Below are 22,267 nucleotides of genomic sequence, written 5' to 3' on the forward strand. Positions count from 1 at the left end.
ATACGAAGTATTGTGTATTTTGTCTGTAACATTGGCCATGTTTCTGTGACATTTCAGTAAAAATCAAACAAACAGTTCAACAATAAAATTTACTAGCTATGGAACAAGTTTTGTTGGGGCATTCCATGAAAAATGGTAACTTTATATAATTAGGAAAAAAAGTAATTGATGGGATTTATTGCAATGAAAAACTTCTTTAGAAGCAGATAACTCTTTGTCACGAGTTAACAAGTGTTTGCGAACTTAATCGATATTCACCCAGCCAAGCTTTTCATCAAGTTTAAAGTAAAAATAAACGCTTAAACGTGGTTGACTTAACGTCGTTTACGTTACGCAACATATATATCTAATTTATGGTAACTATATTTGTTAAACTGAGACTTGTAGACGCTTCATTACATAGAAGGGATAATCTTAAATTATTTCTAAATGTTCAAATCGATCTTAAAACTGTAACGGCACTTACAATCTATTTCAAACACCAAAAAACATGCAAAAATTTCATCTACGTTACAATGGAAAGCTCCGGTTACATATACAAACAAAATATTTAAGCAAATTGATTGTCTTATTCATATTTCTGGTGAATACAGGTATCTAATATGGCAATATGTTCAAAAATGTTTATGCAAAAAATATGTAATTCTAAAATTAAAAAAAAAAATCTCTTAATTTTACTCATAAGTCATGATCAATCAGACAAGAAAAGTCGTTAGATAGATTAATATTAGTTCAGTCAATGAGGATTGAAATGCAGGGAATCTGCAAAAAAGTTGTGACGTCAGCAAAGTTTTTTTTTTTGTTGAAGAAAAAAAAGTGTATTTGGTCACTGAGGCGTATGCGTAACTTTTTTTTTTAAAGAAAAACCTAAGAGATCTTTCTTTGAACAATTAATTGGATTTTCAATTTATGATGTTTTAAATAAAGTTCATTACAAATTTTGTATGTTAGATGTTTGACTTGAGTCTTACGGAGCTTTTACAAACGTATGCTGAAGAACTGCATTATTTCTGGTCATTATACTAAATTTTCGATTTAACTAACCTAAATTACCTTCATAAACGTCTTTCTTTTCTCGGTTTGAACGAATTGTCCGGCTATTTCTTATTTTTGCTGCAGAAAGAGCAGACAAGTCTATAATTCATCGATAACCACCAAAATCTATAATAGTTTTTATGATAAATTTATGTTAATATTATACATACTAAATTTTTTCACCGATACCAAAAGCAAATAAAAAAATGTTATCAGATATTTTCGTTTCAAATGGTAAAAATATGTGCAATATAACACCTTTATAATCACTTAATAGCTTTTAAACTAGATTGTCACTTTATTGAATATTTTAAACATTAAGTAGACATTAATAGAGTGCGGGACAAAGTATTTTTTTAAGATCGATTGCCGGAAGAGGAAATTATCAATTAAATTGAAATATATTCGTCAAATTTATACACATTTGGGATGTTGTAGAGAGTAGACGCATAAACTAGTTTAAGTCTATAACCTGTCTAATAGATACTATATGCTTTAATGCGTCTGCTGTCTGAGATGAAGGTTAGTAATTCTTTAGAAATTGAAAAACAATTTCACATGATCAACTTGAAGTAATTTTTTTTTATCTTCAATCGACCACCAACCGTAAAATCCAAAGATTAATTGAATTCTATAAAAATCATCACGATCACGACAATCCGATTAAAAAAAATTACATTGTGAATAAATCCATTAATAAGGTTCTTGGAAGATGCCAAGTATTAAGTGTTTTACAAGAATTACAGAAATACTCGAATACATAATGAACTCATGTTGGAAACCTTCTATCTTTTGTTTACAGTTGAGTAAGTTTGCATGCTTAGTAGCTGTATAGTATGTCATTCAATTCAAAAAGCAAAACGGTTCACTGCCAACCACAACATCCCGCCATATGCCAATGTACTGAGTTACTAACGACACCCAAGTACAAATCTCAAACCGCAAGTCTTCACACATCCGAGTGGAAAGTATCTCAAATGACAACAAACTTTACATTTATTATTGGGTGGCAATGGCTGATAACTGCTATTCAATAACATTGTTGCTTAATAAACTTAATAATAGACTTATCCACTTGATAGATTCGCAAAGAGTAATTAAAGATACAAAATTCCTAGATAAAAAACCACCTTACTGCCGGTGGTCTACATCAACGAGACCTGTCGACTTGCCATTTGCTTACAGCTTGAGGCATAGGTAAGGTATATTGCTATTCGACTTGTTAGAGAGGAAACTTCTAAATTTAAAGCTTCCATATGAGTGATTCACCCATTCATTCAGATTTTCAAACTGATATTCGCAATTGATGGTGTTTACTTTGTTTCTCTGTTTTTTTTTTTTGTTATGGCTAATACCCAAGAGTATACACCAGGTGGGTACATACTTCAATAAGGCTGGTACATTACCCACTTTAGCTTTTTTATTGGTTTGAATGGGATTTAGCTTTGAACGTCGCGTCGACCGACAGACAACTCAAACCTAGGTAAACAGCATTTGGCTTGAACGTGCACACGCTACTGCTGACTTGGCTCGCAGCTTCAACAGCTGTTTGATAATATTCTGTTGAGCACTCTGTTAGCAGTTCTTGAGTGTTATAAGATAGAAGTTCAAGCTACTTGTTCAGTAGCTAGAAGCTATATGCAACTTCACATAAATTGGCAAGGAGATCATTGGCAAGACTTAGTTAAGTGAAGTGCGTCCGTTTGTCCGCATCTATTAAACCGAGGACAATATAATTGTTATACGAAAAAACTTAGTGCAAAAATTTAGGAATTGGTAACAATTATTGTCAAGCTTTAATTGGCTAGTCCTAAAAAATTTATAGAAAAAGACTTGAGTGTATAATTTCATATTTAAACAGTGCGTGTTTTTTTGCTAAGAAATAAAACATTTATTTTAATTGAAATATGACACCTAAACCACAACAGGAATTGAATAGTGGTCTAACGCCTCCAAGCGTCAAGGCCAATTGTTCAGCCTCAATAGTTAGAAATAATAACAATAATAATGATAATAATACAACAGCCAATAATCGCAATTCGGCCTTTGTTAACGGTGGATTTGAAAGTGAAAAGGGAAAAAGTGCCAATGATGATGATTGTCTTACATTACAAGTAACTGGTGTTATACCAACTATTGTTACTCCGGATAATGATCAAGAACAACCATTGATAGATTTTGATGATTTACTACCAATGGTTGGTGAATTTGGTTTATATCAGAAGTTTCTATTTGTTTGTATGATACCGTTTGCGTTTTTTGTTGCATTTGTATATTTTGCACAAATTTTCATTACTTTGGTGCCGGAAGAGCATTGGTGTAGTGTCCCGGAATTGGAGCATTTAGATGTGACTGAGAGGTAAATATTTAAATGTTAAATATAGTTAAATATGTATTTTAAAATTTTAACACTGGGATTTTTCGCACAATTGAGATGATATCCAATTTGTTAAAAACTGGAATAATTTAAAGCATATAAAATTATTTTAATATCATCTCATTAACTTGATTAATAAAATTAGGTACTTTGTTTAATTATTTGATGATTAAGAAACGTTTACAGAATAAGTCAATAAACAAGTGAACGAATATTAAGAAAAACTTTGTCATAAAAAAAATTCTCGCTATTAAAAACTGAAGAGATAATAAGAAAGTTTTTTTTTTCAATATAAAAATAATGCATATACTAAATTTGCAGCCCAAATTCGCTTCGACATATAATAATTATTATTTTAAGTTCTTATAGTAAAGTTAATTTAATTTATAAATTTAAAAAAAAATAATGTTATACATATTTACAAAATTATTAAAATTTTAAGTGTTAAAACAATGTCTTACGTAGTTTTCATTCCAATAGAAGTGTATTTATTTAAATTTCTTGGAAGAACAATTTGTTTAACTCCTTCCGGGGCAGTGGTATAAAAATCGTACCACCAATTTTTGCATTTTTTCAAGCTTTAATGTGCAATGGTATTAATAATTAAAACCAATGTCTTCAAGAAAACAAATTTACATAGAAATGTGGTATTAATTTAATACCATTGCACATTGAAGCTTGAAAAATGCTTAAAAAATGTGGTAAGATTTTCATACCACTGCCCCGGAAAGAGCTAAAGCAGTTTTTTCATTGTTGCATAGATTAAAAAAAAAAAAGTTATCTTGCACTTTTCAGAGTCAAACCTAACAACAAAACTAAAATTTACATTTATTCCAATTTTAAAAAATTGTTTTTCATTTTTTTTTTTTTTGTGAAAAAAAAAAACTTTTTTTTTAAATATTGTTACATTTTTATTTTATGTTTTTTATTAGAGATTGAAAAGTAAATAAAGGTTCTATGGGAAAAAGAATTTAACGAAACAAAATTCGAATTTCTTCAAAATATACCTAGTAGGGTGGGTCAAAAAAATCGAAATTCTTTTTTTTGAATTGGTACTCCGAAAAATCGATTGCTAGACCCCTCTAGAATATACACACCAAATATGAGCTCTTTATATTAATGGGAAGGTCCTCCGCTTTGCAATTTTCCATTTTTACATCAAGCTTCTACTAAAAAAAAATAATTTTTTTATTAATTGACTTTTTAGCAAATTTCTTTTCATATTCTTGTAGGAAATTGAACGCTCTACAAAAAAGGCCTTAAACACTTTTCGTTTATCTAACCGTTGAATAGATATTTGAGGTCCAAAAATCGAGAAAATCTTTAAAAATTCGTTTTTTGTTCCTAATTTTGTAACAAATTGAAAAATTATAATGATCAAACGCGCAAGACATATTCTTGTTGGAAATTGATTGCTCCACAAAAAAGGTCTTATTAACTTTTTTCATTAATCTAACCATTCTAAAGATATTCGAGGTCAAAGTTAAAAAAAAAAAAAAACATTTTATATTTTTAAAAAATTTCTAATTCACTGAAACTTCATTATTTTCAAATTAGCAAGATATATTCTTGTAGGGGCTTAAACGTTCTACAAAAAATTCCTCGGAATGAAATTGATTGCTTTAACCGTTTAGAAGATATTCGTATCCAAACCAATGCTCACTGATTTCAATAGTTTTCTTATGACCCGTATGCATTGCGATTTGGATACGAATATCTTCTAAACGGTTAAAGCAATCAATTTCATTCCGAGGAATTTTTTGTAGAACGTTTAAGCCCCTACAAGAATATATCTTGTTAATTTGAAAATAATGAAGTTTCAGTGAATTAGAAATTTTTTAAAAATATAAAATGTTTTTAAATTTTTTTTTAACTTTGACCTCGAATATCTTTAGAATGGTTAGATTAATGAAAAAAGTTAATAAGACCTTTTTTGTGGAGCAATCAATTTCCAACAAGAATATGTCTTGCGCGTTTGATCATTATAATTTTTCAATTTGTTACAAAATTAGGAACAAAAAACGAATTTTTAAAGATTTTCTCGATTTTTGGACCTCAAATATCTATTCAACGGTTAGATAAACGAAAAGTGTTTAAGGCCTTTTTTGTAGAGCGTTCAATTTCCTACAAGAATTATGAAGAGAAATTTGCTAAAAAGTCAATTAATAAAAAAATTATTTTTTTTTAGTAGAAGCTTGATGTAAAAATGGAAAATTGCAAAGCGGAGGACCTTCCCATTAATATAAAGAGCTCATATTTGGTGTGTATATTCTAGAGGGGTCTAGCAATCGATTTTTCGGAGTACCAAATCAAAAAAAAAATTTTCGATTTTTTTGACCCACCCTAATACCTAGTCTCATTTACTAAATTCGAGCACATAATCTTACTTTTTTTTCAAAATTTTGAGTTTGAAGACCAGTTTTTCAAAATAAAATGTATGCGATGATTTGACCATTGTTAATTTTTTTTTTTTCGTATGTCATAACCATGTTTCCATCCATTTTTGAACCGGAGGATCCTGAAACCGCAGGTTACAAAACAAACACCTTTGGATAATTCAAATAATGGGATTTGTCAAACTTATAAAAAAGTCGACGAAGAAAAATATTTTTGCACACATTTTGCGGAACAATTTAAATTTCAAACATTTTTAATTTTTTTATTTTGATGATATGTATATAAATAAATTAATATGTTATAAAAAATAAAAGCAATTTTTAAAAATATTTTTGTATTGTTAAACTAAAAAACAATAAATAAATGTTTTTAAACATTTTGGTCTTTTTGTTTTTGGTATGCGAATAAATAAAAAACCCAACGTTTCGTAAGAATTCCTTACTTCTTCAGAGGATTTTTGTTCTTTATTCAATCTGTTACAAATATATAAATACAAATAATACATTTTAAATTTATAAATATTAAATACTAAATTTTTTTATATATTAAATACATAATTTTGTTACAAAAATAAATAATTTAACTTTCTTACACTTGTATTAAGTCACATTTTACTTGTTAATACTCCGTATTGCATCCTTCCGACAGCACTGACACAAATTTAAAATAAATAACAAAAAATATAATATAAAATAAAACAAGCAAAATAAAATTATTAAACTAGACGAGAAAAGACATTTATAACACAGCTTAATTTCAGGTACTTGATGTTAAAGTGCTACAGCATAGCTTTGTTTTTTAGTTTTAAATGCTAGACAAATACTGTCATAACCTTTTCAAAATTTGTTCGCAATCAATGTTAACCGTCCATATCCAATTACTATAAGAGATTTAAATCATTCTGTATAAACCATTTAATGTTAATAAACAAATTAAAATTTTGTTCCATTGAATTTTAAGTTAATGCAATTTCGACGTTGATGCACACCGAAAAGCTTTATGATAATGATAAAAAAAGAAGAATCATCCGACTTATAATTGATATATGTAAATTTATACGGTCTTTCACCTCAAAAACATCTGAGATAATTATAGGTTTTTAACTTACGAAATACAAATACAAAAAAAAAAAAAAAAAAAACAATTAAGGGTCTTTCCACAAAAGTGTAAGTACTTAGTTGCTATTGTTTAATCAACCCGTACTTACGAATTATTTTCTCATAGTAAAAAATTCTTTTGGATCTTATGTCGTTTTCTATTGACTTTTGAGATTTTTGTGTAAAATTCTCAGATCTTCCACTGCAAATAGAATATGAAATCTAGTTTTGTTATTGTGTGCGAAATCTGTGCGTATAAAAAAATAAAACAACAACAAATGTTCAGACAAATGTCAAACAGAGGAATGTGTGTGAAAGTGCGTGTGTTTGTATGCGTGAATATTGATAAAAATCCAGAATCAGATTCTTGAATCTCAGATTCATTTTTTTGTCATTTTTTTGAATCTCAAGACGCAAATAGTTTATGAAATCTGAGATTTGTCCACTATTTCCCCTCTTCACCCCCCCTTTCAGCTGTCAAATTCACAAATCTCATTCTGAGATTCGTCAATAGAAAACGACATTAGAGTTTGAAGGTCAAATTGCAAGGTAACTTTGTCATGAGGGTAGATTAAAAAATATTAAATTTATCTCCTTCCCATCTGCCAAAAATAATTAAACTAACTAGTTCCGGTTTATAATACGGAAACGAAGACGCAATGGATAGTACATAATGTCAAAATTATCATTTCAAAGTATGTATTTAAACTGACACAAGAATTTGCTGCCTATTGTACTCGTGGTATATGAATGTTTAAAACAAAAAAGATTAAATGAAAACGAAACTCATTTTAAGACACAAACTCAAAGTCACTATCTGAGCTACTGTTTTTTCATGTCCACACAACAGCACTTACTGTTCGGATAATTTATTACCATACACATCCGATCTTTTGTCGTACCTTTAGACTTTATTCAATTCTCAATTGAACAGCAGTGAGAACATCTGAAAGCAGCGGCTTTTAGAAGATACCTAGAAACGTGTTTATAAGCCTCAATCGGACACCAAAATGTCTATGGTCTATGCGAACGTTTTTTCTCACAATAATTGCGGTTTGGGATTCAATGGCAACCATGGAGGCATATAGCAAGTTCTTATGCTCCAATGATTAATTGTTTTGTATAATACAAGCTATACAGTAAAATATTTTTTTTATTGTTTATTTTTGAAAATATTGGTTAAAATCTTAACAAAATAAGAGGTACTATAATATGCTTTGTTGATCCTATTAATGATTTAATAACAAAAAAAAAATAATTTAAGTATTTATAGAAAAGAAAAATCACCTGCAGATTAAGTATGGTCACTAAAGAATGTATATACTAGATTGGGTATCTGAGAATTCAAGAGATATTAAGAGTTACATAATGAGGCTAATTGCAGTTAGGTGTGTCATGATTGCTATAATAGATAAATAATAATAATTGCCAATGGTTCAGGTGAATTTTCGTGTTTCAGAATCTTTGTTTTAATTTCTAGGTTAGTTTATTCAGAAAATAATTATCTATGTATTAATAAAATTTGAATTTTAAATTAAACAGATTAAAATTCATTGCAATCAGGCGAATTCCGTTGCGTAATTTTTGTAAGTTATTGTGGCTAATAATGTATTTATCTTTTCATAACACAAACTATTTCAATTAATTTTTGTGCAACGCAAGAAAATTTGTTTCAATGATTGGCGAACTTAATTATATTGTAAAAAAAAAAAACAAACCTGTTAAATACTAGTAAACAAATTAGATTCCTTTGTCTTAACGTGAGAACAAAATTTAATTTGATCAAATTTTAACATAGAAAAAGATTTTCAAGAAGATTAAGTTTACGATTTGATAACACAAAATTGAACTCGAGATAACCATTAGGGTGGGTAAAAAAAACACTTATTTCGAATTTCAAATCCTAATAGTTGCAAATGGTAAAGACTAAGAAGAGTTTAAGAAATAATCAAAATCGGTTAATATCTTCTGACTCCGGATCGGCCCTAAAGCTTTATTTTTTTTTTAAATTGTATTTTTGGGAAAAAAAATTGATCACCCTAACATCTTATTTTTTTTAATATAATAGCTTAAGGCAACTCTTTTAAGCTTAATATTAAGTAGAAAAAAATTGTTTAAATTGAGTACAATCTTCCGGCGTTTTGAAATTTGTCGAAATTATGGCCAAATTCCTATTTTAACGATATTTTTTTTTATATTTATAGACTTATTTGGCAAATTACTATTTTTACCAAATAAGAAGTAAAAATGATACAATCAGTGAAAGTCGAATTCGCTGAAGATTAAAAAATCTGTCGGTTCAATAAGACTGTCTATATTTCACTCTCCTCTTCTCGGTATTTAGTATGAGAAATACGAAAAATCTTCCAACCAGCGTTGCCGCGAAGAAAAAAGCAGAGAGGGCCATTTTGAATTTTTTTGAGGGCCATTTGACAAAATTGTGGGCTAAATATTTTACTAACACAATTTTCCTAAAAACATAAAAATGCAATTTATTAAAAATTTTATTTATTTATTTTTTATTTGTTTAAAGCATTAGTAGCAGATTTTATAAACATTTAACAGGCTTTTAAAATTTTAAATGACGTTTTTGTATGGGGCACAAAAAACGATAAATATTTAAAAGGCCTTTATTGGCCATACATTTGTTAAATCTTATTAGTTTACAAAAGAAAAAAAAAACACAGATGTACATTTTAAACTTTTAATTCACAGACATCTTTTAGCTTTGAGCCACTTATTAAAAATAAATAAATACAACTGACGTGAGAAAAATCAAATTACTAAACGAGATAAATTAATGAATTCAGTATTACATAGGTACCTATTTATGTGAGGTGAATACACGTTGTAGTTGCGATGCATAGCGATGATATATATGTATTTAATTTTGTAAAGCCTTTTAATTATTACTAAGCACCATATGCAGATGAATCTACTAAAACTTGGATTCGTGGGCCATTTCTAATTGGCCCGGGCAAAGGGCCAATATATAAGATAGGGGGCCAAATGGCCCGATCGGGCACTTTGTGGCAACGCTGCTTCCAACTTTCATTAATTCAAAATGGTGGTTCCAAAATGGCGGACAGAATAAGCATTTATAGAATTTTCTTTTTCAAAACTTCATAAAGCGAGAAATTGAACTAAATTGATGCCAAAAAGATGTCCGCTCATGAATTTATGTATTTCTGTACATATATTCAATGAAAACAAATTTTTAAAAATTCAAAACATAGACCAAAAAGTATAAAAGTAGTAAAACACACTTTTAGACCATAAATATGCAAGTAATTTAAAAACATTTTAAGCGTTTTCCAAATTTAAATGCAATCAATTCTTGTTTTGAGTGTTTGCGTTAACCCTTGGTGAACTCCGGATTGCTTATAGACTTGCAAAATAAATTACTCCAGAGTAAACTCAACGGTAGTTAAGAGATCAAATTTTCCTATCGTTTGCTAGGTGGCTAGGTGTCACTGTTCATTTCAATACATTTTGGGTAGGTACACATTTATCAAATGTACCTATACCTTCATTAGGAAATTTTTAAAAGATGGCTCAACTAGTTCAACAATCATTCAAAAAAAAAAAAAAATATGAACGGGTTGTAGATAAGTTTCATTCAAATTCTATTGTGTAGTTCGATAAATTTTTCGTTCAATTCATAGTATACGCCCGTCTCTAAAAATGATTAAATTTACTGTGGCATTTATTGTTCAAATTACTGAAATCTTTTAAATCTCAATCTTTCTAAATTGGTTATTTATAATGTCTAGTCACTCCAGACATTTTAAGTTGATATTTTTATAAAATCAATTAAAAAAAAAACTATGATAGTTATCAACACGTGTCAGATCAGTAGTTTACTGAAATTATAAAAAACTGTCACAAACAACATTGTTAAAACCCTCGTTCTCAAAGTTACTGTTGTTTACTTTCCCATATACCCATGTAGTGAAGGAATTTTGATTGCGATAATTGATATTTGTTTTTATTAAAGTTATACTTAGATCTTAATTAATTATAATTAAATTTGTAATTTATTATATTATGTTTAATAGTGTGGAAAACTCATCAGTTCACACAAAATCGGAAGTCTATAATAACTGCATACAATTTTATGGGAAAATTTGGTCTGACAAAATCACAGATTTTATCAAATTTGCATCTCTGTGCAACTTTTGAGCCATGATCGTCATGCAATTATTGTTATATAGTTATTGCCATTCATTGCTATATAATTTTTTTATAAAGCCCAAACAACAAATACCTACTTGGGATCAAAACAGTTCAATTTAATAATAATAAATTATCAAGTACTTACCACTTCATTTAACATTGAGAATATCAGAGATTACCATTGATCTTAAAACCAAAACCATTCATTAATAAACAAGCTCTAAAGTTGTAAGAACAATTAGATACACTAATAAAAATAGACACAACTATTTATACAAAAATGTCAGAAGTACCTAACCACGGAAGCTCTTTTCTATTTAATATAATAAATGTAATGACTCAATCACAATATATGTAATTGCGGTCATATAATAACAATTAATTGCCTTTTTGACTTCAAGGATTCTTAATTAACAACCTAACCAAGAAATACTTGTGTTATATGTCGGTGTTACCTTACTTTATTATATAGCTAATCAACTACCATACACAACCTATTAGAGAGCTATAAATGTAAGTTCACTATTATTTTTGAATCTTGTTCTCTCAATTTTTAAACAAAAGAAGTTGTATTGTTTTTTCTATCTACAATAGTAAATAATCGCGTACTTCTTTAGATGCCTTCTTAATAACCATCAAGGTCTAGTCTAAGTCTATTCATGAAAAGGTTAAAAGCAATACAATAATTGAATAAACGGCGTGTAAATACCGTAAAACACAACTGACCCTAAAAGTCGTATAGCAAGTGTTATTGTTGAACTTCTTGTAGCTATTATAGATTATAGTTTTTTTTTTTATAAATATAAAATTTTATCTATGTCGAGAATCAAGAATTTACTACAAGTTAATAAGAGTGCAATGCGAACAGCTAGCTTAAGGTTAGCATGAATTGGGCGGTAGCTAGATTAGAATTAGTTTTATAAAGTGAATTGTAGCGTAGACAAAAGATATTGCTGGCTAAATTATAGCTGCTATTAGTGGTTTACTTTTTCTTGTTCGAGAGTTGAGTTATAAGAGTCTCAAGGTCTGAGTGTTCGATTTAGCAGAACTTTTTTTGAAGGCTGGCTTTATGAGTTGGTGAACTGCAATGAGCAATTTTTATTTTAGTACGATATTACAAGTTTTATTTGAGTGTTATTATGTAATCATGAAATTAAATTTATAATTTTGTGCATAAATTGATGAAAAGTTTTACTTATTCATAAAACTGTCGGGTTGACTTTGATATGGTTGACACATGACGCAAAACTTATACGGTCATTGAAATTTTATGAGAAACACGCTCATAAAATTCTCAGTTATAAAAATTATGCATATACACTTAGCTTCAAATAGACTGGTATAAAAAGGATATTAATTTTCATACATAGGTATACAATTTTAAATTTTCTAAAATTTAACAGAAGTTTTAGTTCCGTTTGTAACAAAATATGTATTCCTAAGTTCGACGTTTAGTCAAACCTTAATGGTTAAGATATTTGATTATATCAAATTTAATGGTTAGGATATTTGATTATATTAAATTTAATGAAGAAATCACAACATTCGTTAGTTAAAAAGTAATAATTTTCGTCATCGTCATTATAAACATGTATTCTATTTAGTGTTCAAGTTTTGAGCTATTAAAAAAGTTTGTTGTCTTGAGAAATTACTAGTAAAGTAGAAGGAGGAGTATTTGATAGGTTTTAGGAAAATTAACCTTAGTTACCTGAGTATGCATTTCTACGAATTAATGAACGTGTTGAACTGTGTAAAAAGAAATAATTTCTGCACAAACTTTAAAAATCCATGAATACAAAAATGTGCAAAGCCTAATATCAAGAAATTATTTATCCCCGAATCATTGTAAGAGTTTTATTAGAATGTAGATAATTATATTTATTGTTTGCTATATATGCTCCCTCAAATAGATAAAACAAAATGTTCTTATTTTGACGAAAATGTTTACACAAAAGCGTCTGAATATTCATATGTTTGAAAATCTTGAAAACCTTGATTTGAAAAAAATTAATATTTTTTTTATGAAATCACGTTGCTTTTACTTTGGAGATTAAGATTATTTAAATGTTGTTTTCGTTATTTCAAAAACAATTTTTAATCCTTATCTTTAACATAAAATTCATTATAAAATTAAATTAATTTTTACCATAAGACCCAGTTGTGCATATAATTTCTCAAAGACTTCTCGAACATGATTCAATTTTAAAGTTCAAGTGACCTCAACTCCAAATTTATAAAGCGTTTCGCCCACTTAAAATAGAAATAATTTAAATAATTTTTATTATTTTTGTTATTTTTTTCTTCGTTACTTCTCGAACATGTTTCTGTGCTGATTACTTTAAATTAAAAAAAAAATTAAATATTTCGGTAGTAAGAAAAATTGTTATAAACTCGTAATACGTTTTTTACATTTACGAAATTTAGCAATCATAAGATAATTTTTTTCCAAATTTTCGATTCTTCAATATTTGATGGTTAAAATCATTTTTAAAATAAAATTTTCTTATCACAAGTCTGACTGTGTATTATAGGTACGGTGACCATATTTCTGGAAGCGAAACCCGGGACGGATAAAAAATTCGTTGGATCGTTTTAAAAACATTGATTTTTCAAAAAAAATAAAATTTTTTTAAATGAGTTTTCATAATTTTTGCTTATATTGATATAAAGATTAATAACTTCTATAAACATATTTTTTTAATCAAAATCAGGAGAGCTGTTTTTTGACATTTTAATTTTATTTTAAATGATTTTGAAATTGTATGATCTTTAACACACACGTGCTTAAAAGTTTTGAAAGTTATCTGGGTTCTTTACTCTTCCACATGTTGTTCTTTAATTTTTCCTGGTGTAGCAACCTGAGAAACAGAAGCTGGAACTAAATAATTGACGAACATTTAAAGAAAAACTAAAGCCTAGTCTAGAGGTTTTGCATCAGCAGCGTACTTGTCTTAATGCTTTATCCGAAAAATTAGGAAAATTTTAAATTACAACCACTGTTTTCTTGTTTTCCGTAAAAAGTATTTAATTGAATACACAAATCAGAGAATTTGCAAATACGGGACAATCACGGGACAAATTACAAAATACGGGACACTTATACGTCCCTGGTTTCTTAAATAAAAACCCGGGACAAGCTATAGAAATACTGGACAGTCCCGGGTAAACCGGGACGGATGGTCACCGTAATTATAGGAAGTGTAATCCTTGCAATATACATCACGATTAGCAAACACATTTAAAGGTGCTAATTAGACAAATTATATTGATAGATTGATTTATAACAACTCCTTTGGCCTGAATTCCATAATGTGGTGAAATTAAAAAAAAATGCTCTAAAAACAAATTCTAAGACGCACATTCCTACCATTTTCACAATTATTTTTGCTTTTGGGTTGGTACGATATAATCTATTGGTCACGATCACGATCATTTTATAAGCTTTTATTATTGCATGTGCAAATAAAATAAAAGAAAAATCGTTACTTAGAAGTATATTTGCTTTTAAACATTATTTGTATTTTCATATTTCCATTTGTAAACACGCAAAACATTTACAAACATCAAAGAAAATGTGTTAATTAATTTGTTTTTTAAATTCTTTTATTCAGATTGGCACTATCAATACCACTTGAAGCTGATGGGTATAGCAAATGTTCAATGTATGGAGTGAACTTTACCGAAATGCTTGCCAAAGGGATCAAGGTTGCTGACCCATCATGGCCAATTGTGCCATGTCAACGTGGCTGGACATATAATTTCACCGAAATACCCTACGAAACAGTTGCCACCGAACAGAACTGGGTGTGTGATCAAGCAGCACTGCCAACATATGCCCAATCGATATTCTTTGTTGGTGCAATTGTAGGTGGATTGCTATTCGGATGGATCGCTGATAGATTTGGACGTATTCCAGCATTAATATGGTCTAATATGATTGGATTTGCTGCGGGTGTTGCAACAGCATTTGCTGGTAACTTCTGGCAGTTTGCTCTTTTAAGGTTCTTGGTTGGATTTGCATTTGATAATTGTTTTACCATGATGTACATATTAGGTAAGAAAGTTTTATTTATTTATTTATATATTCTCAATTTAATTATGTGTGATTGATTGCTATCTTTTATTTGAACAAACAATATAACCTTTGTTTGAGTATGAGCTTTATTGAATTTTTGTAATGTTAAAGTTCCGCATTATTCATAAGGTAAGAAGAGTTATGATACTAGACTGTAAGAAACAATCAAAGTGTCTTTCAAGTTGATTTTAAATTCACATTTCAATGGAGAAATAAATTACTGGAACTACCTACATAATATCAATTACATACCATGAAGTTTATATGCTTCTAGGTTAGAAGTACTTAAAGTACATTGTATTTGAATGATGGATTGGTAATTTTGTGGGGTGTAAACAATTTCTAGCCTGAATATTTGCTATGGAATAAATCATTAGCAAATTAGTGTGATAGTTTACTTAAGCGCCGTCTAACATATATATAACGAGGTTGCTAATTTTGTTTATATTTTGAACTAATGATAACTTGAAAGTGTAAATAAGAATAAACAATTTATTACGTTAATGAAAACAATAGATCAAGTTGTTATAAATATCTTATATAATTTGTTTTAAAAAAATGAAACTCGATGGCAAGAGAATTTTTCATTTTTATAATTCAATTCTTGAACAGAAATGTTACATATTTGCACCTCATTATCAGCCATATAAAAAAAGATCTTTTATAAAAAGATAAAGCACTAATAAAAAAAGTAAATTCAAAAGTTCAATGGTATTGAGTATTTGGAGTTATAATTCCCACTCAAAAGTGGAACTAATTACTTTAATTAATAAAATCAAAACATAATTCGTTTATAATTCTCCCTCAATTTTTGTTAGTATGTAGGTACTTCCAAAAAATTTCAAGTACTCTGCGTACAACAATTAATATTTTATATAAAGTACAGTTCAAGTATCTACTCTATTCATTGGTACCTAATTGTGTTCCAATAACCATGAAAAATCAATTGGTGTGACAAATTAATCAGCTTTAAGAAATTTTGAACTGTTTTTATATTGTTTGTTTTAAAAAATAAAATGCACCACTGGGGTCGCACGTACTTACTCTTATGGTAAAAGTAACTCTTAGTTAAAGCTTTTAACTGAACAAAATTATGGAATATTTTAAATTTTATATTTTTAAGAAAATTCATAAACAGTGTAAAAAAAAAAAATACAAAAAAAAGAGATAAATAGGTATAACATTTAACATCTAACAAAATTACATTAAGTATTTAATACAATAATTGTTTCGGCTGTAGCTCGAGGTACATTCAGACAGACGAATTGCCAGACCCGCTTTTTTAGCATTCTCCATCATTGTAATGTCATGTAAAATTGTTATCTCTGGTTCGATTATTTTTCCGAATTCTAAATTTGCCCTATATTACCTACATAAATCGCAAGTAAAAATAGAAACAAGGGTTACGTATACGCCACAGTGACTCAATTCGATAGTAGTTTTTTATATAGACTAGATTTTTAATATGTTCATTTTCGAATTTTTTTTGAACTGTTATTCACGAAACTTAGCATGGAATCATTTTCTTGAATTCCGACTTTCTCGTAAAATATTTAAGAGATTTCAAAGAAAATTTTTGTAAGAAATCGTTTGAGTATATCTAATTGTAAAACTAAGAACAAATTGGATTGAACAAAAAACAAAAACAACATTCCTTAGCATCTGAACGGTTCAAAATAATCTAAAAGAAAAGGTCATAAATGATTTATCTATGTGTCACATTTTCTTGACGGCTTGACGGAGAAATAGACAACACAAGATTGCAAATGTTAGTCTCAAGAACAATGATTGAAATGTTTATAATACAATGTAACGGTTTTTTATCTATATTAAAATGTTTCGTTAATATTTGAATAAGATTACAAAATAAATTTAAGCAAAGGAATTATAGAAAACTGATTTATCTGTGAAATAAACTTCTAACAAGGTTTTTAAAAGGTACTCAAATTTTCCTCATTCATCTTATAGTACTTAATTTTGATTTTTCACACGATAAAAATTATTGTAAATTATAGCTCTTATGTATGTTTTGCTAGTTAGTTACAAATTAACACTCAAGTTATTCAAATCAAATTTGCAAATTCAAGTAATTACAATTTAGCCTTGAAAATCCCTTATGAATTCACATGCAAATAAACATACCTAACTTAGAATAGATAGTTGTATACTAAAAAAATTTCTCACTATCTACCTCCATATGTCTGTTTAATCTAATAAACATTACAAATTATATTTATGTTAATGAATTAATAACAAATATTGAATAAAAAGTGAGTATATTTATGAGAACACTTCACTTAGTAACTGTTTGTATGTTTTTTTTTTTTTTAATAAATTCTCGCATTTTTTTGCATTTAAATGTTGCAACCAGATGAATGTGTTCTGATATAGACAAGTTGAACTTGTTAATGTTCACCAGATGTCCGTAGTGATAATGTTATAAAGCACTTAATCAAATTTTAATTAAATTGATATACAAAATAATTAGTTCATAACATTGTCGCTTGTCGGTTGTCGTTCAATGTGCCGGTTAGTAAAATTACTACTTTTTGCTATTAATTAGTTTTTTTTTTTGTCTAAGCAAAAACTGCTTAAGGCCACCTTTCAACCGTTTAAACGATAAAACGCTATACAGAAAAAAAAGAACTAAAATAGTCAATGTTAATATTCTTTAATTAGCACGCCAATCTACCATAATGTTGCAATGTTGGCGCTGGCGATGTATAGTGTCAGTGTCGCTCTCGTCAGTTTGGATGATAGTTTGATTAAATATATTTACCATAGCTTTGAAATTGACAACAGCTACATTACAAATACATATCTAACAAAGTTTGTGAATGCCAAACATTGACCATCACTAACTTGTCGATGCATTTTTATTTTAGTTTAAATGAGACTAGTTAAGTTGAACTGGACATTCTGCATTCAACTATGAGTTCTATAGAGACGCAACTGACATTGGACTTGTTCGCTGTTTGTACTGTTTTTGTACGCAATAAGTTGTCAATTTATTGGAAGTTCGATGTAATCAAAGTTTAAAATTATGTATGGTGATTGTTTCAGAGTTGAATGACGTTAAGCACGACTGATATTTTTAAACGAATACGTTCAGCATTCTGTTGATTGTTGATAATGAAGAACAATGTAATATTTTTTAATAACACACAAGCTATGTGTTTGGTGTATCTTGGTGTATGTTTTGAGTGCCTCAAAAATCTTTTGTGGGCTTAGACGGAATTATATCCAAGTTTAATTGCATACTATTAGCCTGGAGTCAAACTTAAAAAAAAAACATAGTAAACATCAGAAAGTATCAATTACAATTTACGATCAATCAAGTATGTTTTTTTTTCAACAATTTATTAATGCAAGATTGATACCTTTAGCAGCTGAGTATAAAATCTGGTGCTTTACTTTGGTACACAGAGTTCAATAACTTTTATTGAATGTTATTTGTTATGTGTTTGCTTCCTATTGCCAATCAATTGTTTTCGAAGGTGGGATATCCTAAGTAAAAGCCAGCAAGTTGTAGTTGATTTGTTTAAAATTATTCAAGGTTTATAAATAGTTCAAATCATTGACCCAAGGTAAGGCTGATCAAAAGGTACCTTTTGTTTGTAGTTTTGTTTACGTATATGATTGTTAAATTCGTAAACATCAAAATATTTTGGCCATTTCTAATAGAATTTTGAATCAGAAAAAGTTGTAAAATAATGTAGGTATCTACAACTTTGCATTCGTTGAGGGTAGTAACATTGGAGCAATTTTTAATCTTTTAAATGACATACCAATTTTTTTTTTTAATTTTTTGATAGAAATTTTGTATATAGAAACTTCTTCTTTTTTTTTTAATGGCAGAAACAATAGCTGTGTTTTATTTTCCTTGTGATCCAGATCAGATCATTGTACACATTAATTTGCGAAACAATAACAAAACAAAATCCTGCTTTTGTTGTAAAGCTAATAAAAACAATGATCTGATCTGGATCACGAGAAAAATAAAACACAGCTAATTTTGAAAACAAAATTATTTGTCATTTATGAAATCAAAGTATACATACTTGTTTTGGAGTTAAAACCATTTCAAAAAATGTCTCTGTTGTTTTAATAACATATTTCATGCTATTTTTTAATTTCTCACTTTTGTTCCCAATGAATTTTAACACGTGATTTATGCTACTGTGATTTTTGCCAGTATAGGTTGTATTGCTGTGATTTTTAGCACAGAAGATTTTTTCACTGTGACTATGGATAGGTTTGTGCTAGGAGCGATTTTTAAAAAGCAATTATAGCAATGAGGAGAATATAAATAGAGCAGCTATTAAAATCTACTATTTGTATCACTCTTTAAATAGCAATTAACGCCGAAAATCTGAATATCTTCTTGATTTAAAATATGATTGAAAACATACAGGCATATTTATTAGATTTTTGCCTACTTAAACACTGCTTAACTTTTTTTAAACTGTGGAAATATGCTTCATTTAATAAAAATAAATATCACACTATTAGAAGTTAAGACAATCTATACTTAGACACAAGTTTGACAGCTACAAGATAACTACAAACATGGTTTTTGAACACATTTTCCAAATTTAAGCAGTTGTTTAAAGTTAAACAATTATTATAAATAATAGCCATAGAATACAAAGTAAATAATAAGAAATAACTCTTTAAATTCCGACACTGAAACAATGTTATTTCAAATTGATCTTCTTTGTTTCGTCATCATGGTTAGCATTTTCCTACATCTTGGCTTTTTTTATCGCTAATTAGATATGAAAAACAGAATACTCACAAAAAAGCAGTGAAGTTGTAAAGAGCCAAAAGCATTTTCTGGAAAAGAGCAGTGAAGTAACATACAAAGAAAAAAAAGAGCAGTTTTGCTTTTAAAATCAATGGAATCATTAAGAGCATGGAACATTTTTACAGTTCTCTCTGTTTAATTGATCGCTTCATTTTCATCATTGTTAAAAAAAAAAAACACAGCCAATTAGATTGGGTTAGATTTTTGTAAGGCCGAGCAGAGCAGTGAATAGCTACATTGAAGAGCAATCGCAACTGTTTTCTGCTGAGTGGAAGAGCACAGCTATTTATATTGCTGTTATTTCATTGAATCTTCATGAAAGTAACTTTTTATAACCGTGATTTATGTCATTGTGATTATTTTCGCTATGATTTTTGTCACAATTATCAAACTTAATGTTTCTTTTCATATCTTACAATTAAAAATTTAAGCTCCTTAAAGTATTTGCCTATACTCTACTTTATTTATTTTTCAGTTCTTGAATACGTTGGACCAAAATGGAGAACCTTTGTTGCCAATATGTCCATCGCTATATTCTTCACAGGTGCAGCTTGCGCACTTCCATGGATTGCTTATTTCTTAGCTGACTGGAGGCTCTTAGCCATTGTTACATCTTCACCACTTGTTTTGGCCGTTTTGACACCTTATTTAGTACCCGAATCAGCTAGGTAAGTAAAATTGTTCTTGTTTTCTATTAAGCCTTATAGAATTAACAATTTTGCTTCTATAAAGCTTTAAAGAAACAAAATTGTTAGTTAGGATCTATTCGATTATAATTTAATTCTCAATTTTTACAGATGGCTTGTATCTCAAGGCCGATTCGAAGAATCTATAACCATTCTCAAGAAGCTTGAAAGTGTAAATGGCAAGAATGTACCACCTCAAGTATATGATGATTTCCGTTATAGTTGTCAAAAGATCCAACAAGAGGAAGCCTCTCACAGTTCATACTCAGTTTTGGATCTCTTCAAAACTCCCAGACTACGCCGCATCACACTTTTATTGATTGTCATTTGGATGTCAATTTCTCTGGTCTTTGATGGACATGTTCGAAATGTTGGCTCACTTGGACTTAATATTTTCTTCACATTCACCGTTGCAACATTCACCGAATTCCCTGCTGATACTATGTTGACATTAACTTTGGACAGATGGGGCAGAAGATGGTTAGCTTGTGGAACTATGATACTAAGTGGTATTTTCAGTCTTTTGGCAACCACTGTACCAATTGGACCTTATTCTGCAGCACTTGCCATAGCTGGTCGATTCTTTGTTAACATCTCATACAATATTGGGCTACAATATGCAGCTGAGTTATTGCCAACAGTAGTTCGAGCTCAAGGTGTTGCTTTTATTCACATTATGGGTTATGTTGCAAGTATAATTGCTCCTTTTGTTGTCTATTTGGCTAATATCAGTCCAGTATTACCGCTGCTTATTCTTGGTGCTTTGGGAATTTTCGGTGGTTCATTATGTCTATTTCTGCCTGAAACCCTTGGACATGAACTACCACAAACTATGGCTGATGGTGAAGAATTTGGCCGAGGACAAAGAATTTGGGATGTGCCATGTCTGGCCAAGAAAATCGATGACGAAATCACTGACATTGAAAAAAGCAAAGTGCAACACTTTGTCAGATCTACACAAACTGGGGCATCTTTGCGGGCATCGACTCGAGGTGAAGCCCAATCAAGTATTCTTCGACGATCAGTTAATTCTAGACTTTCTTCAAGGCTATAAAAAAAAAAGAATTACAAAAACCAAAAAAAGAACACCATAAGCAATTACTAATTTTTGTCCATTTTATTTTTGGACTTGTTTGCGCTAGCCAACTTTTTGAAAGTAGGTTAATTCATTTAGCCATCAACTAGTCTCAGAACTTTTGTACAGAATGTAAATAAGTAAAAAAATTCAATTTAAGCTCTATAATATGTATGTAATGTCCTCGAATCGCTGCAATGATATGGAAAAACAGCTCTTCACGTTAAGCACCAATTTTATTGCGTAGATAAATAAAGATTCAAATCTTAATAAGAAAAAAAAAATTATTAAAATATATGTATGACAGTTAAATTATACTTAAAATGCAGTATGTGGACTTGTTAACAAAATACAAGGTGATTCAGATAAATGCATATACACTATCCAGTATTATGTACAATCATGCAAATTATTATTGATCATTTTAGATTTAAGATTTTATTAAAGTATAACGACTAAGACTCGATGTGATATTGATAAGTAACAAATCTATGTTATTATAGAATATACTATTACATATAATATTAATCAAACAAGAAATA

At 29.0% G+C, this 22,267-nt stretch overlaps 1 protein-coding gene across 1 annotated transcript; it reads left to right on the forward strand.

Moving 5' to 3' along the window:
• Positions 1–2,908: 2,908 nt before the first annotated feature.
• On the forward strand, positions 2,909–22,039 carry LOC129911174 (carcinine transporter-like). The gene is made up of 4 exons (XM_055988883.1): positions 2,909–3,394; positions 14,694–15,136; positions 20,440–20,632; positions 20,762–22,039. The coding sequence occupies exons 1-4, from the start codon at positions 2,943–2,945 to the stop codon at positions 21,702–21,704; spliced, it is 2,031 nt and encodes a 676-aa protein (XP_055844858.1). The 5' UTR covers positions 2,909–2,942; the 3' UTR covers positions 21,705–22,039.
• The last annotated feature ends 228 nt before the right edge of the window (positions 22,040–22,267 follow it).

This window comes from Episyrphus balteatus, chromosome 2 (genome assembly GCF_945859705.1).
Source record: "Episyrphus balteatus chromosome 2, idEpiBalt1.1, whole genome shotgun sequence".
In the NCBI taxonomy this organism is placed as follows: Eukaryota; Metazoa; Arthropoda; class Insecta; order Diptera; family Syrphidae; genus Episyrphus; species Episyrphus balteatus.